The following is a 25,192-nucleotide window of genomic DNA, read 5'->3' as shown; positions in this document are numbered from 1 at the left end:
CAAAGGCAATATCAGATTTAAAGAACATGTTAAGCAATGTATTGAATTGCTTAATTATCTAGTTATTGTCAGTAAATGTGTCAGTATCTACAGCTTTCACCTTTACGCTGGAACAATTTAGTCACGTAAGCTTATTCATATTTGGCTAAAACATACAGAAATAAGATCTTTCTCTCCTTTCTGAAGACCCTGACCAAGAATATTCCTACTGGAATCAAGCCTCACTGGTTATAAACCACAGTAATTTGGTGAAGCACTCTTTCCTCTCCTTTATTCATTATGAAATTAACTTATTTTCAGAAACATTCTCCTAATATACCCCATAATACTGTTTGAATAATTAGTTTGGTGTGTCCAGAAGACTGGTGAAGACAGGAAAATATAACAGCTACATAATAGTATGAGATAAAAAAAAGTAAATTAAGGCAGAAAAGAAAAAAAAGAGAGAAATCCTAGTGAACCATGACTTTCCTTCCCACTGAGCTCTAGTTCTAGTCCAGTCCATGAGAGAGAAAACAGAGGAATGAGAGAAGCAGAATAATTTTCTAAATTAAACAGTCACATACTTCCTCTTATGACAGGAAGTTTTCAATGGACTGTGCTAAATTAATGTACTTTAATGAATTTATAAGCTATGATGCAATGGAAGCTTTTCAGCCCCTCTGAAAATTGGACAAGGGGTAGCATGAATCTATTCAAACTCTGCCCACAAAACAAAGCAGATGGATACTTCTGGAAAATAACAGCAGTGAAACAGTGCACACATTTATATTGTTGTATTTTGGCTTTTGGAGTTAAGGCTAAGACAAATTTGCAAATTCCCACCTCCCAGAGTTACTGCTTCAATTTGCTTGCACACTGCAAGAATACTGCAGCTGATTATACTCAGAAAATAAATCACCCTATCCAGAAGGATGAAAACTGCAATTTTCTGCCCCAAAACAGAACATTGTGTTGTCCAGAAACTCACAGGGTTCCTCAGAAAAGTGTTCATGCAGCATATCAAGCACTGCCTGCTGAATCAACTCTGATGGAATTTTAGTTTCTCTTGGGACATTTAGCATGTGTCTACTACAATAGATAGGTGGACAGGAAGAACAGCCTGAGACCACATAAAAGCAAAATCAGTTTCTAATATTGTTTTGACTGTGAAGCAGATGAGATACAAGATGGTTATGGGTAAGAACTGAAATGTGTAGTGTACCCACCACGAATCAGAGAAAATGGGTTATATCATATAAGTTTACCATGTGTGCAGATTGCATACGGTCTTCCTTATTTACCCCCTCACAGTCCTTTTTGGTTTTAATAAAAGATCTAAGTTTTATGAAAGATGACTGTTACAGCTTTTATCAGTTATGGTACAATCTAAGGAATATATTTTCTGTTTCTTCTAATACTCTCACGATATGTTGTATAAGTCATTATTCCATAACTTCTTGTTTATGCCCGGTAGGCAAAGGTGGCCAATTAAAGCAGATTTTGATACTATTTTCTCTAAGAGGGTTTCATACATCTTGCAGCTGTATTCCAAATAAAAATGCACTATTTTAAAATATGCATTTATTTTTATCTTTTGTTTTTACTAAAAATTGCTACTTTTCTATTATTTCCTTTTTGAGAAAATATAATTAAACAAGCTGTAATGAAAGAGCTTCTCTCACTGGGAGGCCATTTAACTGTCCAACATACACCACAATTGTTTTTCTAGATATTCTAATTAAATGTGCTTGTTTATAATCCTTCACAGACAATGTGGTTCCAAACATTACCCTAATTATTCATCACCATCCTTCTTGCTTCTAAATGTTTTCAAGTTATCATCACTTGTCCTTTGTAGCCACTACTTCTCTAGGCTGGAATTCAAGTTTTTATATGGCAATGTAAGTGTGGGAGGCATTTGTTGAACTGCAATGTATTAAGACCAAATATACAGCCAGTCATTAACTTACTGTTTGTACGTGTTTTAAAACAATACAATCTATAAATGGTAAATTCTGAAGCATACAAAACTAATTTTCATCCAAATAACACTTTCCATTTATACATAATTTAGCTGTATGTCCAATACATAAGAACATAGGCCATATGCTCTCTAAACAATACAATAAAAAATTGCCTATGCAAAATTTCTGTCACATTTATTTAATTCTAGTTGAAAGGTGAGGACATCACTGAAATCTGTTCAGGAATTCCAAGTCAACTTCACCTGTATCCTTATCATAACAGCACCTTTTGGATCTAGTATAAGCATGAGAGATATCTGTTCTCACCACACTTTCCCCCAGCAGTCAGTCTCTGATTCATATCATTCAGCCCTTTGTCTCTTGCTTGTATTGAAAAGGATGATAAAGTGTGTGAAAAGTCTGGAGGCAGGTATTCCAGATATCTCTGAATTAGAGATAAGTAAGTAAAATAAGTGAAACCTTACCAAAAAGCACAGACCTTTTGAAAAACCAAGTAGCATTATTTTTTGTCACATATGGCAAACATATTCCAGAGCAGCAACATAAGCAGCAAAATACAGAAAGAGTAAGCCAAATAAACAAATAAAGAACAAAAACCCCAACCCAACAAAACCCTTTTCAGCAAATCTAGAACACTCTTGGCCAGTGTAATCCAGAGAAAGTGAGAGAATACAACAGCATTAACATGAATGACTGCATGAACAATTTCTTTAGTGGGGCTTACCATTACTAGCATACTTCTGTAGTGCAAGAATTTCATTCTGCCTTTACTGCTACAGAATCAGGGTACAGAAAAAGTCATTAGTTGTGGTGGGTTTTGGTGATTAAAACTAAAAGTTCCTAAACAATAATTTTGTTGCATGATATTTTAAAAAAATGAACAGAAATGTCACAGAAATAATTAAACGTTTCTGTGACCTACAGATTGAGTAATTTTCTAGATAGAATTCAAAATACAACAATAATTACAGCATGCTAAGCTACTGAGAATTCTCTCATTTAGCAGTTTGATCTGCTATTGAAAAAACCTACTCTGTCCATATCTAAATACCTAACCCAGTTCTCTACTTGTGGCTGGATTTTCACTGCTTTCCTGCTGACCTCTGGAAGTACACACCCAATTTCAGTATACAATCAGTTTTGGTCACTTTGCTTTACACCTCAGTCAAATGTTTGTAAACAAAAGTGGGTCTTTTTAGACCACCCTTGGAGACTGCTGCAGTGGCTGAAAAGGAGGCCAGTTCCTTTTTTTTTTGAAATCTGAGAAATTTCCAATCAAAATCAGGCAATAAACTTTCTTGATTAGCAATAGCTGCAATCCATCTTACACCTTCATTTTTAGGAACAATCATCTCGATATTATGACATTCCATAACGTACTATTTCATTATCATACTAAAACAATAATCACATTAGCAAGGTTCCTGTCTGCTTTCCTCACATCAAGAGCTACACACAGATACACTTTTTAATTGCTTCCAGAGAAACATCTGGTGCTGCCTATGTAAATGTAACAGATCACAGTGCATCTCTGAGTATACCTGACCACTTCATACAGCTTGTACAGACTTGGTTTGGGGAAGCTGACAAACCACTTCAGCCTGAAGCAGTGCTAAAACAGTCTATATTCACAAACAGCTGTAACTGTTCTTCTGATTGCAGTGTGACAGTGAGCTTTCAAAAATATGCTAGAATCAGCCACTTCTGAAAGTTGTATGGATACTTGTGTGGTAAGTATTGGTAAGAATAACACCCAAAACATCAGACACAGCTCAAACATTTAATCTAATGGCTCAGATTTAATAAGAAAAATGACCATTAGATTTGGACAGATATGGACACAGAAACATTAAGGTAAAAAGGCAGTCTAACCATCATAAGGAAAATCAGAATGGTATTTGGTGGAAACTTTCATTTGATAAAGCTGAACATGTTCACGTTTAGCTATCTTAGGCTTTCATTGGTTTTTGACTGTATTGGTACTGTAGAAGCACTGCACAAAGAGCCATCATTTCCTGAGTCTGACACTTTCTCTTTGGGGGTTCAAAGATTCAACTTCTGCATTATTATATTGTGAAAGATACAATATACTTTCTGTGGCTGAGTGCAATGTAAGATCCTCACTGATAATCTGCTGGCTTCAAGGGAAGCCTGAGTGTTGGTTTTATAAGACCTGGAATAGCACTAGTTTAGCTTTTAGACCAGTAGGAATAAAAGAAAAGCAACACTAGACCAGATCAAATATCCATCTCTGACAACAACCAATGAAAAAAAAAAAAGAACCTAAATGCAGAAAAGAATGGATACTCTCCCATCTGTGGTTTCGCCACTTCCCATAGAGGTGACTGCTCAGGTATGCAACAGTCCCAAAGCAATTTTTCAGATTAATTTGTTGAATCCCTATCTCAATTCATATAAATTTCAGCATGAACTGTATCCTGTGTCAAGTGGTTTTGTAGCCCAATTGTGGATTTTGTGAAATGCAGCGTTGTTATGCTTGTGTTGAAACTTCCAGGCGTTAACTTGTTTTGATATTTGTCAGTTCACATTCTTCAGTGGATAAAACACTTTCTCCATGTCACTTGCAGTTTTATAAACCCTCACTTTATTCCTCTCTAACCATAACCGACAAAGCATTTATCCTTCGTGCTGAAGAGTCCTGTGTATCTAGTCACTGATCCTGTGTTGTAGCAAATTGAATTGTTCAGTTGCTTGAAAACATGAGAAAACTCCCTCTAGATTGGGTTTTACTGTATCACTGGCTTGTAACTCACCTTGTGATTATTCCAGCTAATGACTTCATCATTTTGAGGCTGACAAGTCAGAGTAGAGGAAAATTAAAACCCAAGCTGGTAACGTATTTAAAATGATAAACAGATTTGAAAAAAATGAGGTGAATTTTTTAAAACATATTTCCACTAGAATTCTGAGCTCATCTATTTAGACTAGTTTTTTAATACAGAGGAAAAGTGAAGCAGGAAGTATATCTGTCTTCATCAATTCATTATTCACCAGGGATATAGAGCTATGATTACCATTTGCAGTTTAACAACTCCAGGAAACTTTCCCTCTAAAGACTTGTGTTGAAAGGGAGAATGCAACACCACTTCAGCTTGCACCAAAAAAATTCAGATTCTATGTGCACATCACCTTTGCAGTTCTGTTGCAAGGTGGACACCCACTTATAGGTGTCTTCACATGAGGAGAAGCCGTGACACATCTGTGTCTGTGGAAATTACAGAAGTTTGCCAGTTTAGAGTCAATAATGGAAAGTTAATTGAGCAAGAAACTAAGTTGTGTTCCAGGAAAATATAACATGTGGTAGCTATATGCCAAGCAGGAAGGTAAGCCCAGTACCCCTTGGGGTAGTCAAAAGAAGCACATGGTTTACATATGAACTACCAGATCAGATGGAAAAATGTGCACATGAAAAGGAGGTTATAGCGAGCAAGGGAAAATACGACCCAGAGAAGATGTAACCACCCCCCACCCCCCACAATTGCTGTGGAACTGATACAAAACTTACCACGTTAATCACCTGTTACTTTGTGATTACTGTGCAGCTGGCAGAAAAGTGGCAAGAGCTGATACAAAAGCATAGAAACATGTTTTCCTTACCTTTATGGTTACAGAGGCCACATTTATGGATTTATGAGTTAACCTTTTGTGACTAAAGTAAGACTTACAGAGACAAATTAGTGGTCTTCTAAGAGGTCCTTGAAGTATTTTACTCATAACCTGCACAAACTCCTAGCTCTGCTTCAGAAATTTACAGTGTACTTATCCCTAAATGGGCTTCTCAGTCATGGTTGCAGCCTTCAAAATTTCAAAACTGCAGCGAGGGATAAGTTTAAAATCCAACACTGCTAACATTTCCTAAGACCACCACCACAAACATGATAAAGCAGTTCAGCAATGCTATGTTCATTCATTAAGATGTGTGAAAAGCCACTTAATCAGATCCAAATCCAACGCACCAGGAGAACTCACCAGTGACTGCCGGAATAGGAAACACTTCTTTGGGTCAATCCCACAGGCAAGGATGGCAGCAGTGGTGTCCAGGATGTTCTGGCGCAGGACAGCTGGCTCCTTGGGCATGGTGAGGGAGTGCATGTCCATAATGCTGTAGAGCACTGAGCTGCACTTTTCCTGCAGATTCACCCAGTTCTGAATGGCTCCAAGGTAGTTACCCAGATGAGGGGTCCCAGTTGGCTGGATACCAGAGAAAATCCGATCCACAACCACATTCTGTGACAAAGCATTGGCAAAATTAACACATGCCTCTTTTTTTTTTTTTTTTTAACATTTTTAACAGAGTTTTAAACAGATTTTTATATTTTAAAGTCCTTTAAAAAGCCTCATTTATGCCTGTCTCCTCTCCCCTCCTGTCAGCGCATTAAGGTATAAACTACCTCAGAATCAATAATTGCAGTAAGTCAGTTAAAATATTCTATCTTACAGCAGAGAGATTGACAACTACCACAATTTTAAGCTGTCAGACTTTGCATATGCAAAAAAATACAGCTGTAAACAAGATCACCAAAAAGTTGGTCACAGAAACCACACAGTAGATTCTTTCACCTTCTTTTGCATCAAAGCTGTATGTATTCTCTTTAGTTTCTATATCCACCCTTCAGTTTGTATATCCACTCTGATATAGAAACTTAGGGTCACAGCTTAGAGAAATTCAAATATTTTTGTTGTAAACTCATGCAATGTCCCAGTAGATTGCCATCACAATTCCCATGAATACTGAAGTCTTATTTTTCTAGCTGCAAAGAATATTTTGAGTAGTTCCTGAAAAGAACCTACTTCTTGACCCAAAGGTCAAAGAATAATGGAAGAGATCATCAAAGTTCTGAAACCCCCCATTTTGTCAGCAATAGAATTTCTAGAAGAGCTCTACAAAGAAATACAGCTATAGCTCAAGATCACACCTGCAATACTGTCCATGCATCAGGACCAGTAAAATGTCAACATCAGAAAAGAGTTCACAGAGAAACAGCAAAACCGAAAAAAGACTAAGAAGCTGAGGTTGTGAGCAAAGATTAAAAAGCTTGAAACATGTATAGCTTGGCTAAGTGACAGTTACCATCTTAGAAAGTTTGTTTTCCTGCATCCCAGCTCTCCATCTGACCATTTTCTCAGAGCTCTGAGCTGTCAGCATATGATCAATTACCTCCCTGAGCTTCCCAAAGAATTCCACCATATTCAGAAGTAGCTCAGCAATGTTTTATGTGGAAATGCTTGTTACATGCCAAGTTGTAAGAGCATGCAAGACCACTCAACTTATAAATGAGGGGTCCCCCCACCACAGCAAGCTGTACAATACAAATCCTGACTCAGTTGTGTAGCAGGATCATCAATTTCATTATGCCTGTGGCTGCACAATTTTTTTCCTGCTATATAACTTAGCAGGAAGAATTTATTTACTGATGTAGTCTGTTTCCTTTTCTGTGAATCTCTTACAAATGTGTGTGGGGGAAAAAAGTCATAAAACTATTAAACCACACAAAATTGTAGTAAAAGTCAAGGCCAAGTACCATTATTTTTAAGTATTAAAAAAGGACTTCAAATTGACTTAATTCATTTTGACTCAGACTTGAGAAAAATTATTGACAAAGTGTTTCCAAGTGGAATAGGAGTTTTTTTAATTTTAAGCATGATCTATAGTTCAGAAAAGCCTAACTATTTCTTTCTAAATTTGCTGAAAAATTCTCTTTTCTTTTAAAGTAAGTTTGTTTTTCAGATCAAGACATTTTTTTTTACCCAACATTTAAGTGTTTGTGCTGACAGACAAGAGCAGCTTTGGGCTAGCTGCCATGCTAATTTCTCCTGCTCACATAAATGTCTACACATTTAAGTCTTGATGGCATCCCTTCATCCCATTCTTGACTTCTAGTATATTCTTGAGTCAGTTTCTAAGTGGTCTTGGAGAACCTCCAGCACAGAGCTTCAAGGTAGTCACTTGAAGGAATGAAAAGCACACCACTTCTTCCAACAGCAATTCCACCTTCCAGTCCCTGTGTTCCAGTCCTCGACCACCCATGTGCCTCTTTTCTTCATTACACAAAAATGGAGTTTTGATACTCAATCTCTCACTCGGCATTTGATTCCTTGTTTTCCTAGGAACCTACATCAGAGCATTTCTCACCACTCACAGAATCCACTCAGCTCCCACTAAGCTACTACCTGGCCCAGGACTGCAGCCAGCTTCCTGTTAACACTGAGAAGGGCCAGGTTCTCTCCTACAGAAGGAGGCATTCAACATTCCAATGTGTATAAATTAGATGAAGTTTTATAGAAACTTGGGATTCACTGGTTTTCAGAGCTGTACTTCTATTACTACAGGCCTAGAGCAGCTGCTAGGCAATGCAACAGGTATTTTACAGGCGTAACATTCGTCTTTTGCATCCTGTGTTTCTTAACAAAGACAATAAGAAGTCAGGAAGGAAATAGTTGACCACCAACATGGTGTTCTACTCCTATTGGGATCCCAGAACAGTTGGTTGTTTGTCAAAGCACATAACCTTTTTTCATGTCCCTGTCTCCCTTCACGAAGTTCAAATGCTGATGCTCCTTCCCACAATTACTTCTTCCCACAGTACTGCTTGCTTTCTGGTGCCCATTTAAATGCCTGTTTAACAACACTCTTCTTCACAGATTTTACAGCCATACTCTCCATTTTCTTAACAGACAATTTCATCCCTCCTGTATTCTTTTCTTCTTCCACTTGTGCTTTATACTCCTTGCTTCCCCAAAGAGCTCTTACATACAGCTCTCGATATACAGCTCTTACTGTGTATCAATACAGTAAGAAGACACAGAGAATGCCATGTTAAGGTTATTAATATTATTACTAATTAAGCTATTACTGTCTTGACTCCAGTGACTTCATATAAAATATGTTTTCTACCTGCAGTTATAAAAGCTAAGAAACTTTATCATGTGCCAGATATCCACTACAGACCCACATCAACTTAATAGACCCACAGCACGTTAGGATGACCAAGTTAAAGCGTAAAGAAACCTGAACATCTTCCAACTTCAGTCTAGTAAAAGATAGCATCACCTGACACGTCTTCTGATGTTGCTGCTTCTTTTCCCCGGGACCCTGAAGCTGGTGCTACTTTAGTGCAGGAGCAGCTCTACCCCCTGGGGTACCTGTGTGTTATACCAGGGCACAGGAATTTCTGTGCAGTCAGCACAGATCAGCTCATGTGCCAATACCTTGACCCAAAAAGTGCTGACATCCTGAGCCTGTGGAGAACAGTTCTGTCTACAAACTTTGCTGGTCCCCAAGTCAGGCAGACTGTGTTCCCTTCCAGCTGCAGTCTTTGCTTTGTATGTTTCCCATAATATGTTCATTATCTGCCTTTTCAACTTCTGGGATCACTGACCAGTCTGTAGATAATGTTACTATGAACATATTGGATGTATTGGAAAAATTGTGTCCCTTAATATGAGTACAGTACTCTCAATGCATAAAAATGCAATAGTGGCGTTTAAATAGGCAGTTTGAGAATGTTTTTCAGCAAGAAAATACAAGACACCAGTGTCTCAGCATAAATGGTATGTTCAAATACAGTACAAACTCCAAATATTCAAAGGCTAACAATCAGCTAATGAAAGGTAGGTTTGTTATAATACTACGTAAGTTAGCATCTGGTGACACACTACATGTTGAAAAGACACAATGTACAATGTCAAATGGACACAGTTTCATATAAAGAAAGAACCAAGCTCCCTATCCATTAAAGAGAATAGCTGTGAAGGCAATCATGACATCTTTAATGGTGCTTCATATGTTCAAATGGTAAACAAATACTTACAAAAGGTTTGTTCAGTATAAGGGCAATAAATAGCAAAGAAACATTAGAAACAAACAGTAGCAGTATTATATTCAGCCTAAGCTCAGTAATTACTTAACCTGAAGCAGAGAATTCACAGAAATAAGTAAATCCAATAATGAAAACTGAGCTAGGCTGAACCTGAGTAAAGCATTAGCAAATCCATTACAAAGAACAAACCCATACTGGCTCCCAGCTGAGGGACCAGTTGACTAGAAGTCTTTCATCTTTAACTCCTTTGATTCCATTTAACAACATAAAGCATGAGAAGTTACAGCAAACAGGGTGGCATGAAATATTCCATTGTGTTAGCAGAAGTCTATATTAAAAAAAGCCCACACAAAACACCCTCAAATGAAACTTGGATTTCTTGCACTAAAAATATACAGAGAACATTGCTCCTTTGGAGAGAGTTTATGTTCCCTGTTTGTTCACTCCGTGAGAAGCAGCGGGCAGCATAGCAGCGTGGCAGGGGACTTCTGCCTGGTACCATGAAATCATGGAGCTGGAATGCACTTCAATGGAACTGTTAGGTCAGGGGATGGGAGCTGTGTGCTCCAAAGTACTGGAGCTGGAAAAGGATAAAAACAAAAGGAGTGAAGACTTCCCAATGGAGCAGAGTGAAAGCCACAAGACATGCAGCTCCAGCCCACAGGCACTCACTCATTCAGACATCTGTAGTGAGCACAGTGTGAGCCTGCTGTTCGCATGTTTAACTCTGTGTGGTGTGTGCACCTACACCAGCAGTGCTGCATGTTAATTCTCATGCCTGTAAAGAGTGCAGTATCTGACAGATGACTGAGCATCTACTATTTGTTTTCTCTCTGAAAGACCTCTGCATGGCAATTCTAAACACCACAGTGCATTTCTCAGCTGCATTACCGAATTAAGCTTGGCCCCAAACCCATTAAGATTCAGCCGTTCTTTCACCTAACCTCTCTTTTGTCATAAGATAAACAACTGCCACTCCTTATACTGAAAAAAAAATATCAACATCCAAATGCTCTCAAGTAATCAGGAATAAGCATTACATCCTTCTCCCAGAGGAGGATGGCTGAAGTCTGGTCCTGCCATCCTGTAGCATGGCCATATCCATTTTCAATGTAAATCAGGATAGATGACAACTTCCAAAAATTCAATTCTGCTTTACTGGACCAAAGCAGACTTCTCTCTGTATGGAGGGAGAGCTACAACTGTCAAGGCCTCAATTCAACAGTCAAAACCACAATCATTCCCTCTCATGAGCTAGATGTTCCAGAACTGGAAGACACACCAAAGCTGATAAAGAAAAAGATCCATGTAGATCCAAGCATCCCATGTTATAGCCAATTCTTGGTATCATGGTTATACATTTCATGTTTGGCTTTATGAATTCTGTGGCTGTTGAACACAAGAATTTATTCACCTGTTGAATACACACATTTGCCTGGTACAGTAAAGAAAAAACATCTCAAATATGCAGTAAAATCAGTCATAAAACAGTTCCCCTTTTATAAAGAGTTACAAAAATAAATCAAGTAAAAGCATTCACAAGACTTATGTTTTCAGAATCTCTCTTCTTTACAACTCCACATAAATATTGCCATCACACACTTGAAATGACAGCAGACAAGCTACAATTATAAGGTAACCTTATGCCTATGCTTTCATCTCTTTCAGGTTTTAAAAACAGAAACGTAGCACCCATTCAAGGAGGTAGGAGAGGGCTGCCAGTAGACAAACAATTCTTAGATTGTTTTCTTCTTTTATTTTGGCATAGGGATGTTATAAAATTACATAAAAGTATACATAAAAATGTGGCTGGTTAGAGTCCAGTTAAGACCTATTGTTGAATACAACAAACCATTAAATATCACATTAATCCTGCTCTAGAAGTACAGAGGCGGTGCCTGTCAGCTTCTCAATCTACCCAGCCATGGGGGAGACAGACACATCTTCAAAATCAAATTCCAAGGAGGCTTTTGCTAATTATATCCTTGGACTGAAAGTAAGGACAAAGCTTTGGACTAACTAGTTTCTTTGGACTTTTTTCATTACTTTATCCCAGCAGCCTAACAGATGAAAGATAGGCTTATGTCTCCATCTATAATATATCTTATAAATATTTTTATTTCTAAATAATAAAAAAGACTGACTCATAATCTCACCCTAGGCTGAAACAAAAGCAAGAGATTTTAGACCCAAACCCCACAATGTTACAGAAAATTATGAGAGTATTACAAGAGCAGCTGCAACAGAAATTGCCCCCCAAGCCACAGCAGTTACTATTCACATGCTATAGCATTTAGCTGCTCTGCTTGATTTTAACAGCCATTTACTCGGGGCAGAACAGGTGAAGAGCCAAGTGAGATCCGCAGCATCAGAGCTAATTCTAAACACAGGTGGTGGGCACGACAGAGAGAGCAGGAAGTCGACAGGAGAATCACTGCTGACATGTAGGACAGGGAAGATTGATGGCTTCCCTCTCTAGTTTTCCCCACTGTGTAGGCACGCAGGGGGTGGGGGAAAGGGACGGAGAAGCTGCTGTGCTGGCGACATAACACACCACAAGCCTCCGCAGCACCAGCGCTGATTAATGACACTGGAACGACTCAGGAAACAGCAAAGGATCATTCACAGACTTTGCTCTTCTTGTTATAATTTTATTCGTGGGGATTAATTTTGCCCCAGCTGTCCCAAGCTGAAGCAAGTTCAAATTTGCCATAACGAAAAGAAAATGTGGAAGTCAAAGGGAAGAAAGAGCAGCATAAGCAAACACAGACACGCATAAAACATAAAATTTGGAAAATCTGAAATTTCAAACATGAAGATTCTCTCAACAGGGATCAAAAAGGGAAGAAAAAAACAAACCAACATAACTAAAAAATTGCTTCAACCTCAGAGACAAAAGAAATTCTTTGGCTGACAAAAGTCACCAACTACTGCATCTTTTGCATCTGTCCACAATTTTTTATTTCCCTTATTAATACTTGGCAACTTCAAAGCTCTGGTTGCTAAAACAATATGCTCGTCTGTTAACACTGGCTTAGCAAAACCTGTCTTGAGACAGTTATTAAGCAGAAAAATGAAGGCAAGCCAGACCAGTCAGATTTTACTAGCTAAGGCATAAATTTTAAAGCGTAATTGGGACAATTTAAGTATTAACATTGCTACAGAAAGAAAAAAATGAAGGACGAGGGAAACTTAGGAGCAGTGTATGTATTACATACTTTGTTTCATTTATTGTTTTTAATGCAATTACTTCTCTGCAAACTTACTGTAGAAACTTTTAAACATGTTTATTTTGATCTGATAATTCAATATGTCCAATTCATCTCGTACAAATGCTATTTCAACATACTTAATTCTTAAAATAAGAGAGATCTAATACTAAATTAGAAAGCAACATATTTATACCGGAGCAAGTTTTCAGATAAATAGCTTCTGAGAAAAGATTAACCCATTGCCCAGAAGCTGAAATCTTTAAATTAAGATTTAAACAGTACTGCCTAATATCCCTTTCTTGAATGGCAAATGCACTCAAACTTCAGTAGGACTTTAATATTTATATTTCAAATGAGAAACACATTTAAAGGAGGAACATTTACAGCACATACTAACCCCACCCTATAAATTTAACTCTGCCCTCTAGGGCTAGCAGCAGAACTCCGTGTAACTGCGGCTGGGTTAGGCTGCCCTCTCACGCTGCCTTGCTACAGATGACTCAGCAAATGGCTCCTTTCATGTGGCTCGCTGCATCCCGCAAGTGGATTCTCTCATTTGCTTTATGAGCCCCACGTGCCACTCGGGGTGCTAATGACAGCTGCACTGACAGACCCGAGCATTATCTCCAGCAGGCTGCCACAGCTCCTGCCACCACACACCGCAAGGTTCCCCTGGACCTGAGGCAGCCACGGACCCTTCCCTCCCGTGTGGAGTGGAACAGGGGATACAACCTCCGGTGAGAGATGTGGAGGCAGCCAGCAGCCACCTGGCTCAGAGGAGCTGGCTCCAGTTCTCTGCAGAGGCCTCGGGCAAGAACCTGTGCTAACATTTGTGCAGAGCTGAAGAAGGAATGAAGCACTGGGTCTGCACGCAGCCAACAGCAGTCAGCAATCCTACCCTAAACCACAATGCCTTCCTTAGCAAGGACACAACCTGGTGGTTTTTATTTTTTGTGCTGTGCTCCTTACAGCTCTCCACATCAGCTTGAAGGACAGGATGTTAGAGCTGCTGTTCAAAGCTGAGCCATAACCCAGCTACAGAACAGGTCCAATGAACACTGAAACGTGCATTACTTCTGCACCTCCTGGTTTTCAAAGGTGTGCACAGAACTGCAATTAATGGCCTCAGATGCTGCCTGATGCAACCTTAACCCTGATTAATGATTCTCAAACCATTTACTTGCCTTTTTAAAGCTAGGGCAATAAAGTTTCTCCAGTTGAACTATCTAACCATAGACATTAACTGCAGGTCTTATCAGCCCATTTCATCCAGGGTAGGTGAAAGGCTAAAGGAATTTATAACAGCATTTTTTAAGAATTACCACGTAAGAAAGGTAATTAGAGCCTCACTGTCAGGAAGCTGCAGCAGGAGCTAAGCCTGAACAATCAGCAGGAATATTCTGGCCAGACAGGCAAGGCAGGAAGGTAAAGTCAGATTGGTACACGCTGCTTCCAAAACCATTGGATGATGCACTCAATGCCACCCAAAAGCTGAAAATCTGACAGTTCCAGTACTGCGGGCATTGCTTGGAAGAGGTGGCACCAGGGAAAAGGAGAGGGAGAAGCAGGACAACCTTTGTTACACTATGAAGAACACCCCTAAGATACAAATCCCTATAAAAAGTAGTTTACGGTCCATTGGACAATGTGGTTGAACCAGTAACAACTAAAGCTTTCAGGGACAGGTGCTCCTGCCTCCCCAAAGCACCCCATCAGGTCTGCTTTCTTTCTGATCCATATGCAGCCCCACAAAGCACACTGGAATGGAAGCACTGGGCCAGGGAGCTCATAGGCAACCTCCTGTTTCACTCTGTGACCCCATGCAGTTACTCTGTATCAGTCAGCTCAACTTCAGCTCCTGGAAAAAGACAGGAACAAGTAACAAACTTTGAAGAAATCACAGAAATAACAGAAGACAGCAGTATTTCTCAAGAACTAGTGCCTCTCAAGAACTCTGACTGCCACTAGCACATGAGATGCTAGAATAGAGAAAAAATACTAAAGGTTATATCCTGATTTTCATAAAGTTCCAATACTATCTTAGTTTCCAACAAGCTAGAGAAACAACACCTCAAATACAATATTATATGCTCAAGGTGAAACTGGAGAGGAAAAAAAAATCCTGAAAAGAGCACTAATTGATGGCATACAGTGGTTGGGGAAAGATATATCAAATACAGTTTTTCAGGGTTTTGTTCTGGGTCCAATATTATTTGATATTTTCATATCTCCAAATACAAAATCTAGATGATGAAATGGAATATTCATTAAATCTGCAGACAAAACAAAGTTGGAAGGATGATAAGGGGTCAAAATAATCTTGACAAAGCAAAGAAATGGTGTGAAAAAACAGAATGCTATTTGCCAGGCAAAAGTACACAGATTCATACAGAAAAGTCTACTCAACCACACAAACACAGGAAGGAGAACAGCTGTCCAGGCAACAACTACAGAACAGGGCCTGGGGGCTTTGTGATATTATAAAGGTGAGCATGAATCAATATCATGCAGCTGCAAAACTATCACATTTATGAACTACACCAAAAATTGCACAGGAATATATGAATAGCATGAAAATCCAGTAGATTGGAAACAATTTGCTCATTTTACTCAGGATGAGGATGGCCTCAAGGTGCAGAAGTTGGATAGTTTTAGGTCTTATATTTCAAAACAGTGGTAGAAAGAGGCCACAGAAGTTCAGCCAAGTCCAATGAGTGACCTGAATAAAAAAGACTACAGAGGAAAGCCCAAAGTGTTTTTAGTCCAGTGGAAGGAAAACTGAAAGTAAAAGGTGTTAAACAATGAGCTTAAGATGAAGTAAGAAAGGTTCAGACCAACTGTAAAGAAAAGTTCACAGGAGTAAGAAAAAAAAAGCATTTTCGAAGAGTGCTTAGAGAGGCTTTTTATTAGAAATAAATAAATAAATAAATAACTGTGATGTGTTGATAAAGATGTAAGGGTACTTAATTTTTATTTTGGGCCAGAGCAAATGCCTGATCACCCCAAACAAGGTTTGTTCTAGTCCTCTGAACCCATAATGTTACATAGGCATTATTAAAGTCAAAGTGAGATGACCAAAGAGGATGGAGAATCAGAATTCCATTTAGGTAGATTAGATCTCATGGCATTTCAAAATTCAAGTCCTTCTACCTGCATTCAACAAAAATGTAAGAATTGAGGCCTTTTCACTAATAGCAGCTGAACACTGACAAGCTTTGAAAAACCATTCTGTGTTGTTGAAAAATGGGAAATACAAGTTAACATTTAACACTTGTAAACTGGTTCATGCCCACATTTAGAAATGTACATTGCTTAACAGAATAAATGTAACAGCAACAAGTGAACAATTAGCATTTATTTTGCTACAAGATACATGTGGAAGTGTCAAATGCAGTGAAAAGCATAATATATTTCTAAATTATAGACTATTTGATATGTGAAAGGTTGCTGTGATTTTAATATATTACACTATTCCAAGTACCAAAACCTTAACAATCATGAACCAAAACAAAACAGAAGGCTAAAGAATGCCTCCACAACTAAATACTTCCCTCACAGAGAAATTAGAGAAGTTTTATGGTTTTGATCACAGTAGTAATCCAAATCTCTTAAAACCATCTGATTGCTCTTGCTCTTTCTCTGACCTCTAGCTGAAAGAGATTTTATTGCATTATTTTATATATTTTCTTCAAGTGAGGAGTCAGCTTGCTACTAAGATTGCCCTATGGGATATAAACAAAGAATATCAACTTACATCTAGAGGAATGTTTTTTAAAAAATACTTTTTGTTTGGAATTACTATATTTCTTCAGAATATTGTCCTAGAAACTCAAAGAGTAGTTCATTTCCTCTCCATTATTTTATTTGGCAATTTCCTGTAGCAAGAAAAAGTTGGCTTCATTTCACATGGGGCCAAAATTAACACAGCTGTTCAAAAACTTTCACCTTGTGGTCACAGCATGAAATTCATCTCAGGTGAATAGAAAAGTTTTAAAACCACCTGATGTATGTTGATAGGCCTTAGAATGTGGAAATCCCAGTAAATTCCCTAATGATGCACACATGCACAAAGAAAATGCTACAGCTGGTCCTCCTTGTCTATAGTGGAGAGTTATATGAGTTTAAGTATTTTAGATATAATAATCACACTTGTATAAGGGACTTCTAGAAAATTTTAAAAACTTTTTCTAGAGCTAGACAATACTTACAGACTACATTTAAACTTGTTATCAGCACAGGCTGGTCCTGAAATCACCAAGCTGGTCTGTCTCCTTTCGACAAACAACAGATGAGCAATGGATGAGGGGGACAAACACAAGTGTTCATTTGTGCTCAGGTCAAGAGGATGTAGCCAAGTGAGGTGAGAACAGTGACAGCAAACTGTGACTTGCTTATTAGACAGCTTGAGCCCAAAAATATCAAATGAAAAGTTCCTTAGTTTGTGTGCTTGTCCTAAAGAGGAGATGTTCCTTGCTAACTTACCTGTATCATTTGAACTGGCCCACAGAAAGCCAGGCACATAACCAACTCTCAGTTTGGATGTACCCCCTGGAGTAATCAGTGTAAAAAAAGCCATGTTTTTGCTGTTAGTATCCCAGAGATGTACAGTACTCCATTTTCTTTGGCTACTGGTAAATATTCTGAATATTGGAGACTTACAATGTTGCATGGTCAACTGTGAAAACACTTCCTCCCTCTGGAGGAAGTGACAGCACCTCTGGCTGTTGTGACCTGGCTTAATGCCTGATAAACAAGAGTCGGAGCACTGACATTGCTTTAACTCTACCAAGATCTAAAATGTAGATATCATTAAAAAAATACCCAACAAAACACTCCGGTGGAAGTGCTTGAAGAGCAGAATGTGAGCTTGACTGCAGAAATTACATGGGCTAGTTTGTTGCCAGCAGAGATGCAAAATGAGATTCGGTCAGGAATTCAGAGGGCTGGACCCCTCATTCCCTTTACATAAGCAACAAAGAGGCTTTGAAATGTTTGAAACTGTTTTGTTCTTCCATGCAAACGGAAAGCACCCTATGGATGCCTATTAAGTAAAGTCTTTCCACATCTTGGCAAGTATGTGATTTCAAGAAAAATATTTTCAAATGGATAACCCAATTCAAGAAGAAGTCAAAGACCACCTTTGAAAGCAACTTTGATGTGGCTATAAAAAGATTATATTTAGGAAGGATAGTATAACGCGGTTTTGTTGTTAAAAGTTTGTACCTCTCCATACTTCTTTGCTATTTTTCATGTAAAAAGCAATGCTGGTAAGCAGAGAAGTGAATGCCCATGAGACATAGGATTAAGGCGGAATCCCTGAAAAGAACTGCTCCTGACTGTTGGATAAAGACAAAACAAGCCATTTAACAATCTCACTGCCAAAGGACAGGGATGCTCCAATATGGAGCATCCACAAGTGTGAAAGCAAATGACAGAAATAGTTGCTATGTGAATCTTAGGTGAGATCATCAGGAAGCCTGGAGTCTTTTATTAACATGGAAATGCTGCTACATCTTTCCCAAGGTACAGCTATCACACACAGATTTCAAACCCAGAACTATGCAACTGGCAAAAGGAAAAGATGATGGTGAGACTAGGAAGTTGTGAAGACATTTGTAATTCACTTTCTTTTTTAATGCTGTCCAACAACCTTCAAATGAGATTAAGAGGTCAGCCAGACTCTGAGGACGAAACTACGCAGACCAACGTACAATAATTGATTGTTACTGAGTATATGTGATCAGAAACAACAATGATGGGATTCAGAACAACACACGTTCCATCTGTCAGACTGGAGAATGTATATAATTTCATCTCCTTTCAGCTTCTGAATACTTCTAGAAATTGGAAGAATCTTACAGAAGCTCTGAACTTCAAAAATGGAAATATAGCACTATCCAACTCTAGGATCTTTTTTCACAGGAATGTAAATATTGACACCCACCTACATAAGTGAATGAAATGGGATTACCACACTTTGAAATACCAATAAGAAGCATTTAATTCACCTTCTAATCTGTACTGTAAGCCTCCAAACCACTTACCCATAAACAATACAGGTAGTCCTAGAAATTCCTAGTCTGAACAGGAAGTGTTAGATGACACTTATGGAAGTGTCATCTAAATACAAATGAAGCATAGAAGGGTTTTATCTTGCCTGTTACAAAGATAACATCCTTGCAGTAGTTTATAACATGAACTACGTGCAACACCATGAAAACTGAGGAAACCCCTATTTTTAAACTTGACACAACACTTATTCTTCATTCAGTTATTGTGCAGACATCACCAAAGTAACTGCGTCAACTTCATCACTCTATTGCTTTGGCCAGCTCCAAGGAGCAGATGCATGCCCTAGCATAATTCAAAGAACTCGAAGCTAAAAGTAAAAGCAGATATTTAATTTCTGGTAGCAATCATCATATTTCAGCACAAGAATGAGTGAAATGAAAAAGTAAGTATATAGCTTTCATTGTCTATTTTTGTGTGCACACATATATGCAAATGTATCTATTTCCTCTCCCATGCAGAAAGAACTTCAGTACACTCTCATGGTGGATTTCTATCTCAGGAGACAAAAATATATTTAATCCTGTGCAGTGGATATATAGATTTGCCTGATACAGCAGAAAATTATAAAATCTGCTGTGTGATTTGTCTGAGTTGGGGATTCCAAGAATGATACTGTTAGTCAAGGGCTGAAATAATCAAAGGGAAAACAATTTCAATTCGCTGATTACAAACACAGCAAAACTCAAAAAATATATGATCTAAGGTGACTTAACTGACTTGGGGTTTTTCTTCACTTCAACTTCTGATTCTGTTGCAATTTGAGTCAATTCCACAAAATGCCTGTTCATCTAACCCTAGAGTCGCATCATAAACCACAACTTGTGTCATGGAAAAAGTAATTGTTAAGTGCCTAGAATAGCACTTGCTGTATTAGTAAATGGAAATTCTATCTGTCAATGAACCAGCATTAAAATGGGACCCCGGTCTGCTGTCTAGAGACCGAGGTGATCTGCTGCAGACTGACTCACAATGCTTGTTCAGCATAAGCAATGGAGAAATTCGCACAGAACTTCAACATCCACAATGGCCAGAGTAGCATCTCTCATTAAATTCACTGTACAAAAACATGTTAATAAAAACAGAAGTCCCTCAAGAGAAAAAACAGGCTTAGTCAAGACACTGAAAGCAAGGGCCAGAGGGGGAAAGAATGGTGGGACTCTACCCAAGCCCTGCCAAGATGCCAGAATGAAGAGCTGTTTCCTGCTAAAACAATCTGTGTTTGCCAGATGTTATTGTTAGAACTCCATTATAGAAATGAATAGGACCCGTTCACGCCTCAAAGATCCTTCATTTCTGTCGACAGTGGGGGCTCTCTCTGCGCAGCTACAACAGTGGTCAAAACCCACCAGAGACAGGGCACTAAGCAAGGCAGATTACAAGGAGTCTCTCTACAACTGGAAGCCTAATAAATCTGGGTGGAAACCTGAGATTTTTCAAATCCAGTGAAAACCCAAGAAAGGTATATTTTCCCTGTATACTAATTTGCCTTCCGCTCTGAAAATGATACAAAAGCTAATGATTTCATTCTTGCATAAAGAACTATTCCACTGCCTTATCTGAAAGGTAAGCCAGTTTCCCTAGAGGATTAAATATATTATTTTGTTATTATTTACCTATTTATTTATTTATTTAGCTATTTCATGATTAGAATAAAAACAAGTGACTGATTAGGAAAAACTTCCATTCCAACCTGAATAGAAGGCACCAGAGGTTTAATCCAAAGGCTGGAATATGTCACTAAATCTAGTTTTCATAAGGATCTGGGTAACTGAATAACTTTCAGTGCCCAATAATAATAGTAAAAAATGTTAAAATTCAGGAAAATAGGAAATTAAAAAAAAAAAAAAAAAAAAAAAAAAGGCACCAATTTCTACATATATCTACAGAGGCTACCTTAATTGGAAAGAATTTTTCAAATCACTTGTATCTTTCCTAAAGGTCCTGTATATCACAATATATTGAGCCAGCCCATAAATGATCACCTGGAAACATTGGGGTCTTGGCTGCCTAACAGTTATTTGCATTTCCAGCCTTTTTTCCTCAGTTAAAAGCACTTTGCTACTTCCAACCTTCATGCTCTCTAGAAGAAAGAGATGCAACACAAGAGACTGTCAAAATCATAAATCCAGGGCAAGCACTTAAAAATCTGCCTGTTCATCCATCAATTTCAGTACACAAGTGTCTGGACAGGCATTCTGAAGCTGACCTGCTGCAGTAACCTGTGTATGTGTGCAGCCTGTTACATGCACCTGGGGACTCATTTCATTAATGGTTAACAAAGTGACCCCTGTGTGACAGCAACAAATTCAAGATGGGAACATGGATGCTTTTAAATTGCTTGCATTTCATTCATAACACACTGAATGATACTGAAAATTGAGCTCTCTCTCCCACTGTAGTTTTAACTACAATCTTTGAAATCCTTAAGGATTAGGGTCTGGTAATTTCAGTTACTTCCTTTCTCTGGAGCCCATATGGCAACTATAGCTAAAAAAATTTGAAGATTTTATTTGCAATCTGGGAAAAAGCATTTTAATGGTCTTTTCCAAAACAACTCTTCAATTTTTATCTAACTGTGCCTTTGTTAAAAATTATGAAACATGACCAGTCATTAACATGACTAGCACAGTAACAATAGAGTGATCAGGTGGCCTGAATACAGAAGGAACAATACTTCCTCAAAAAAAGTAAATCAAATTTCACCAGACCCAAACAATCTGAAGAGCTCTTAAACTACTGACAATACTGTCCAGAATCACTGAGGTTCACAGAAGCCCAGCAAAGTATCAGAAGACCAAAAATGGAAAAATGGCATTCCCATCTTCAAAAATACAGCAAAAGAGGAGCAGTCCGGGAGGAAGTCTGCTTAGCATCAATACTCAGTGAACAAAACCCATCTTTTGCAATTCCCTAGAAGATAACTAGAGGAAAACAACAGCAAATGTGGATTTGTTAAGAGCAAAGCATGCCAGATTAGTCTAATTGGCCTTGAGACTCATTAGGCTGCCACAGTAGGGGAAGATGCAGTAAATGCCTCTTGATTTTAGCACCACCTTTGGTCACGAACTGTAAAGGACACCAGAGAAACTACATTCAGGGATCTATATTGTAGTATTTTTTAAAAGATATTGACTCAGGTAATAAAACAGACATATTCCTAAATAAGCTGCTAAGATTATCACTATATTGGCTCAGATTCCTTGGATTTGAGTGGTCCTGACTAAACATCGACCAGAGATATTTTCTGTGCAACACTCACCAAAAGGTAGAAAAAATATCCTTGGAACAGTGGGACTCGAACCAATTTTCTCTTTGTATGATCTCAACATCATGCACTAGAGTCAGTGGTCTGAGTTTCATTACAGCAAATCTAACTTGGAGTGACAAAAAAAAAAAAAAAAAAAAAAAAAAAAGACAAAATTCCAGCATCAAAGAGGAAAGGATTTTGTGTTAAAAAACATCAGCCCTTATGGCTGGAAGATGCAGTTCTGTACCACATAAAGCTAAAAGAGAATCCACTCTCTGATGCATCATCCCTGTGAAAGTTGACAAGAGATGAAGGTTGTAGGACACCAAAATGTACAGCTTAGCAACAATGATACAGCCACTGTAATAGATCATGTGTGAAGGCCAGGCAAGGGTTTCCTGCCAAAGAGGAAAACTAGTGTAGGAGAAAAGTCAGCAAAATGAGAAGTTCTTTTTTCTTTAAAAGATATTCTCAAGAAGAAATGTAATACAGGTATTAGAGTATCCTTATAGTGATTGTAATAGTGATAGCTACTTTGATGCTAGAAAAGAAAAATGATGCCAAAGACATCTAACTTCTTGAAGGCAAATAACATCTAAATGTATTTTTCCAGCTGAATGTCTGGAAAGCCATCTAGTAATGCAGGAGACCATTAAAAGCAAGACCTTGCCATTCTTCTACTTCCCCTTTGCAACCAGGACTAAACCTAATCCATGTTTTATCAGGACATACACCAACAACTGACTGACTCACTTTAGATTAAATTTTCCTACTGACAGGTTATGCCATAGTTGGATTTCTCATGATTTTATCAGTAATTCCCTGGAGTACCTGTAGCTGCCATTTTTAAGAGTGTCTCATCAAAGAAACACTTGGTGTAATGACTTTCTATAACCCTGGCTTAGAGAGCACTGAAGAACAGCAAATCAGGAAATCTGAAAATAAGCTCTTAAAAGTCAAGATACCCCAAATGTAATGAATCTCTCCAACAAACCATTACTTTCTTCTTAACCACATTTATTATGGCTACAAATTTTAGTTGTGTACTAGAAATATGTACAACGAAATGTACAGAGCAACTTTTCCACAGCATGGTAAATCCAGCATAGTGACGATGTAGTGCACTACAGTGAAACAAAGCTGAAACCACATAAATGATGTCTTCTAGTGACTATGACTGCACTGTCAAACACTTACACATCAAAACTATCAGAGTGCCAGTAGACACACTGCTCAAGCTTGAAGGCAAACACTTTTCCAGCTTGAAATTTGAATATTCCTCATCAGCAGGCAGCAAATACATGATTTGTTCCAAACTGACTACCGTAGTAGCTGAATCTATTCCCAAATCCAGTCTGGCAACAGGAACAGCATAAATAAGGAAGCCATTTTCCCCCTTTGATTCTTTTGAAGATGCAGTGTAAGAACCACTTCAATTCCAGTGCAATTTCTCCAGACATATGAGAGTAAAGTGAGAGAGAAAAGTAACAAAATCCCACGATATGCTGGCCTTGCAAATTTAAAACCAGAGCAACACCTTAAATTACTGCTGTTATTTGAGGGTGGGTGATCTGAAGCTACACAAAGTTGGTCAGAACATGGTGCTAATAATACCAGGGATATGGGTTCAATACCCATAGGGGGTTTTACTTCAGAGTTGAACTGGATGATCCTCGTGGGTCCCTTCCAACTCAGAATATTCTGTGAATCTGTGAATCACCACTAACTTTGTGTTAGGTTTTTTTTTTTTTTTTTTAACATTTAAAGAATAACAGGAAGGAAGCATATTCTCAGATCTATCACACCTTTAAGGCATCATGGCAACAGAAACCAGGTGATAAAGCACCTGGTAAGTAATCTTGGCCTGACAGGTGACTCAGGGGTGACAAAGAAATGCACATCAGAGTAAATAACAAAATACAGCATGAGCCATGTTCACTCAGAGCAGATTTCTTCACTAGGCAAGATAAACCAGATTTCTTTGCTGGAGGAATGAAAGCAGAGGAGGGCATCTGTTGTGATACTGAATGGAGCCAAAAGAGTCACCATGTGCATCAGGGAAGATTTCATATTCAAATCCTTTCAATATTTTTCAAGGAACTTTTAAGTGTCAAAAATAATGTGTGGTTTGAAGTATCTTTGCAAGACCTGCTTTGGCAGGTCTTTGCAAGACCTGCTTTGGCAACCTATTACAGGGACAGTGTAACTGTTCAAATTTTAATTGTTAGAAACATAGGAAGATTTAGGCGCATGTAAATGAAATTAAATCAAAGCATCTCAGGACATGGAAGCATCCAACAAGCCTACTGAGTATGCTATATCATGATTCTTTAGGTGTTCTATATTGTTACAATTCAAGGCGGTCTTATATATAAATGAATTCTGAAACAAAAAATATAAGCAGAAACCTTACTTCTGCCTCACACTAACAACTAGTAGGAAGAACACAGTTACTAAGTAAAATACCAGTTATCAAAGCTTCCTATGGCATAACAGGTTCTTCCTCTTTTGCTTTCACTCTATCTCCTCAATAGAAAGGGCAGAATCGAGGTCATCAGCACGGTATTAGCTGTTTTAGAACATAATGAAATATACCTTGACTTCTTAATTTTAAGAATCCTAGTTCTGAAATAGTCCTGCAGTGTGTGGTTTACCCAGATTCGCCACCATATACACCAACATTTGTGCATAAATGTGTGTTACAGCTTGATGTGCTCAAAATATCAACTCCATGGCTGAGGGTAACAGAACTCACTTGCTGCAAAATCACAGACAATACAGATTACACCAGAAAATGAAAGGAATTTTTGATCTTCTAGTTACCCTATTTCTTTTCACAAGTAACATGAGACA

General features: G+C 38.2%; 1 protein-coding gene across 2 annotated transcripts in view; it reads right to left on the bottom strand.

The window, feature by feature from the left end:
* The window catches only part of WARS2 (tryptophanyl tRNA synthetase 2, mitochondrial), a 39,479-nt gene that overhangs the window by 13,147 nt on the left and 1,140 nt on the right, over positions 1 to 25,192 (bottom strand). For both annotated transcript variants that reach the window (XM_083884729.1, XM_083884728.1), the window contains exon 2: positions 5,958 to 6,215. In XM_083884729.1, the coding sequence (XP_083740855.1) occupies positions 5,958 to 6,215 (258 nt within the window). The remainder of the gene's footprint in view (positions 1 to 5,957; positions 6,216 to 25,192) is intronic.

This window comes from Zosterops lateralis (assembly GCF_965231275.1).
Source record: "Zosterops lateralis genome assembly, chromosome: 2".
NCBI classification, from domain to species: Eukaryota; Metazoa; Chordata; class Aves; order Passeriformes; family Zosteropidae; genus Zosterops; species Zosterops lateralis.
The sequence above is the reverse complement of the archived record's forward strand: the minus strand, read 5'-3'. Positions and strand labels throughout refer to the sequence as shown.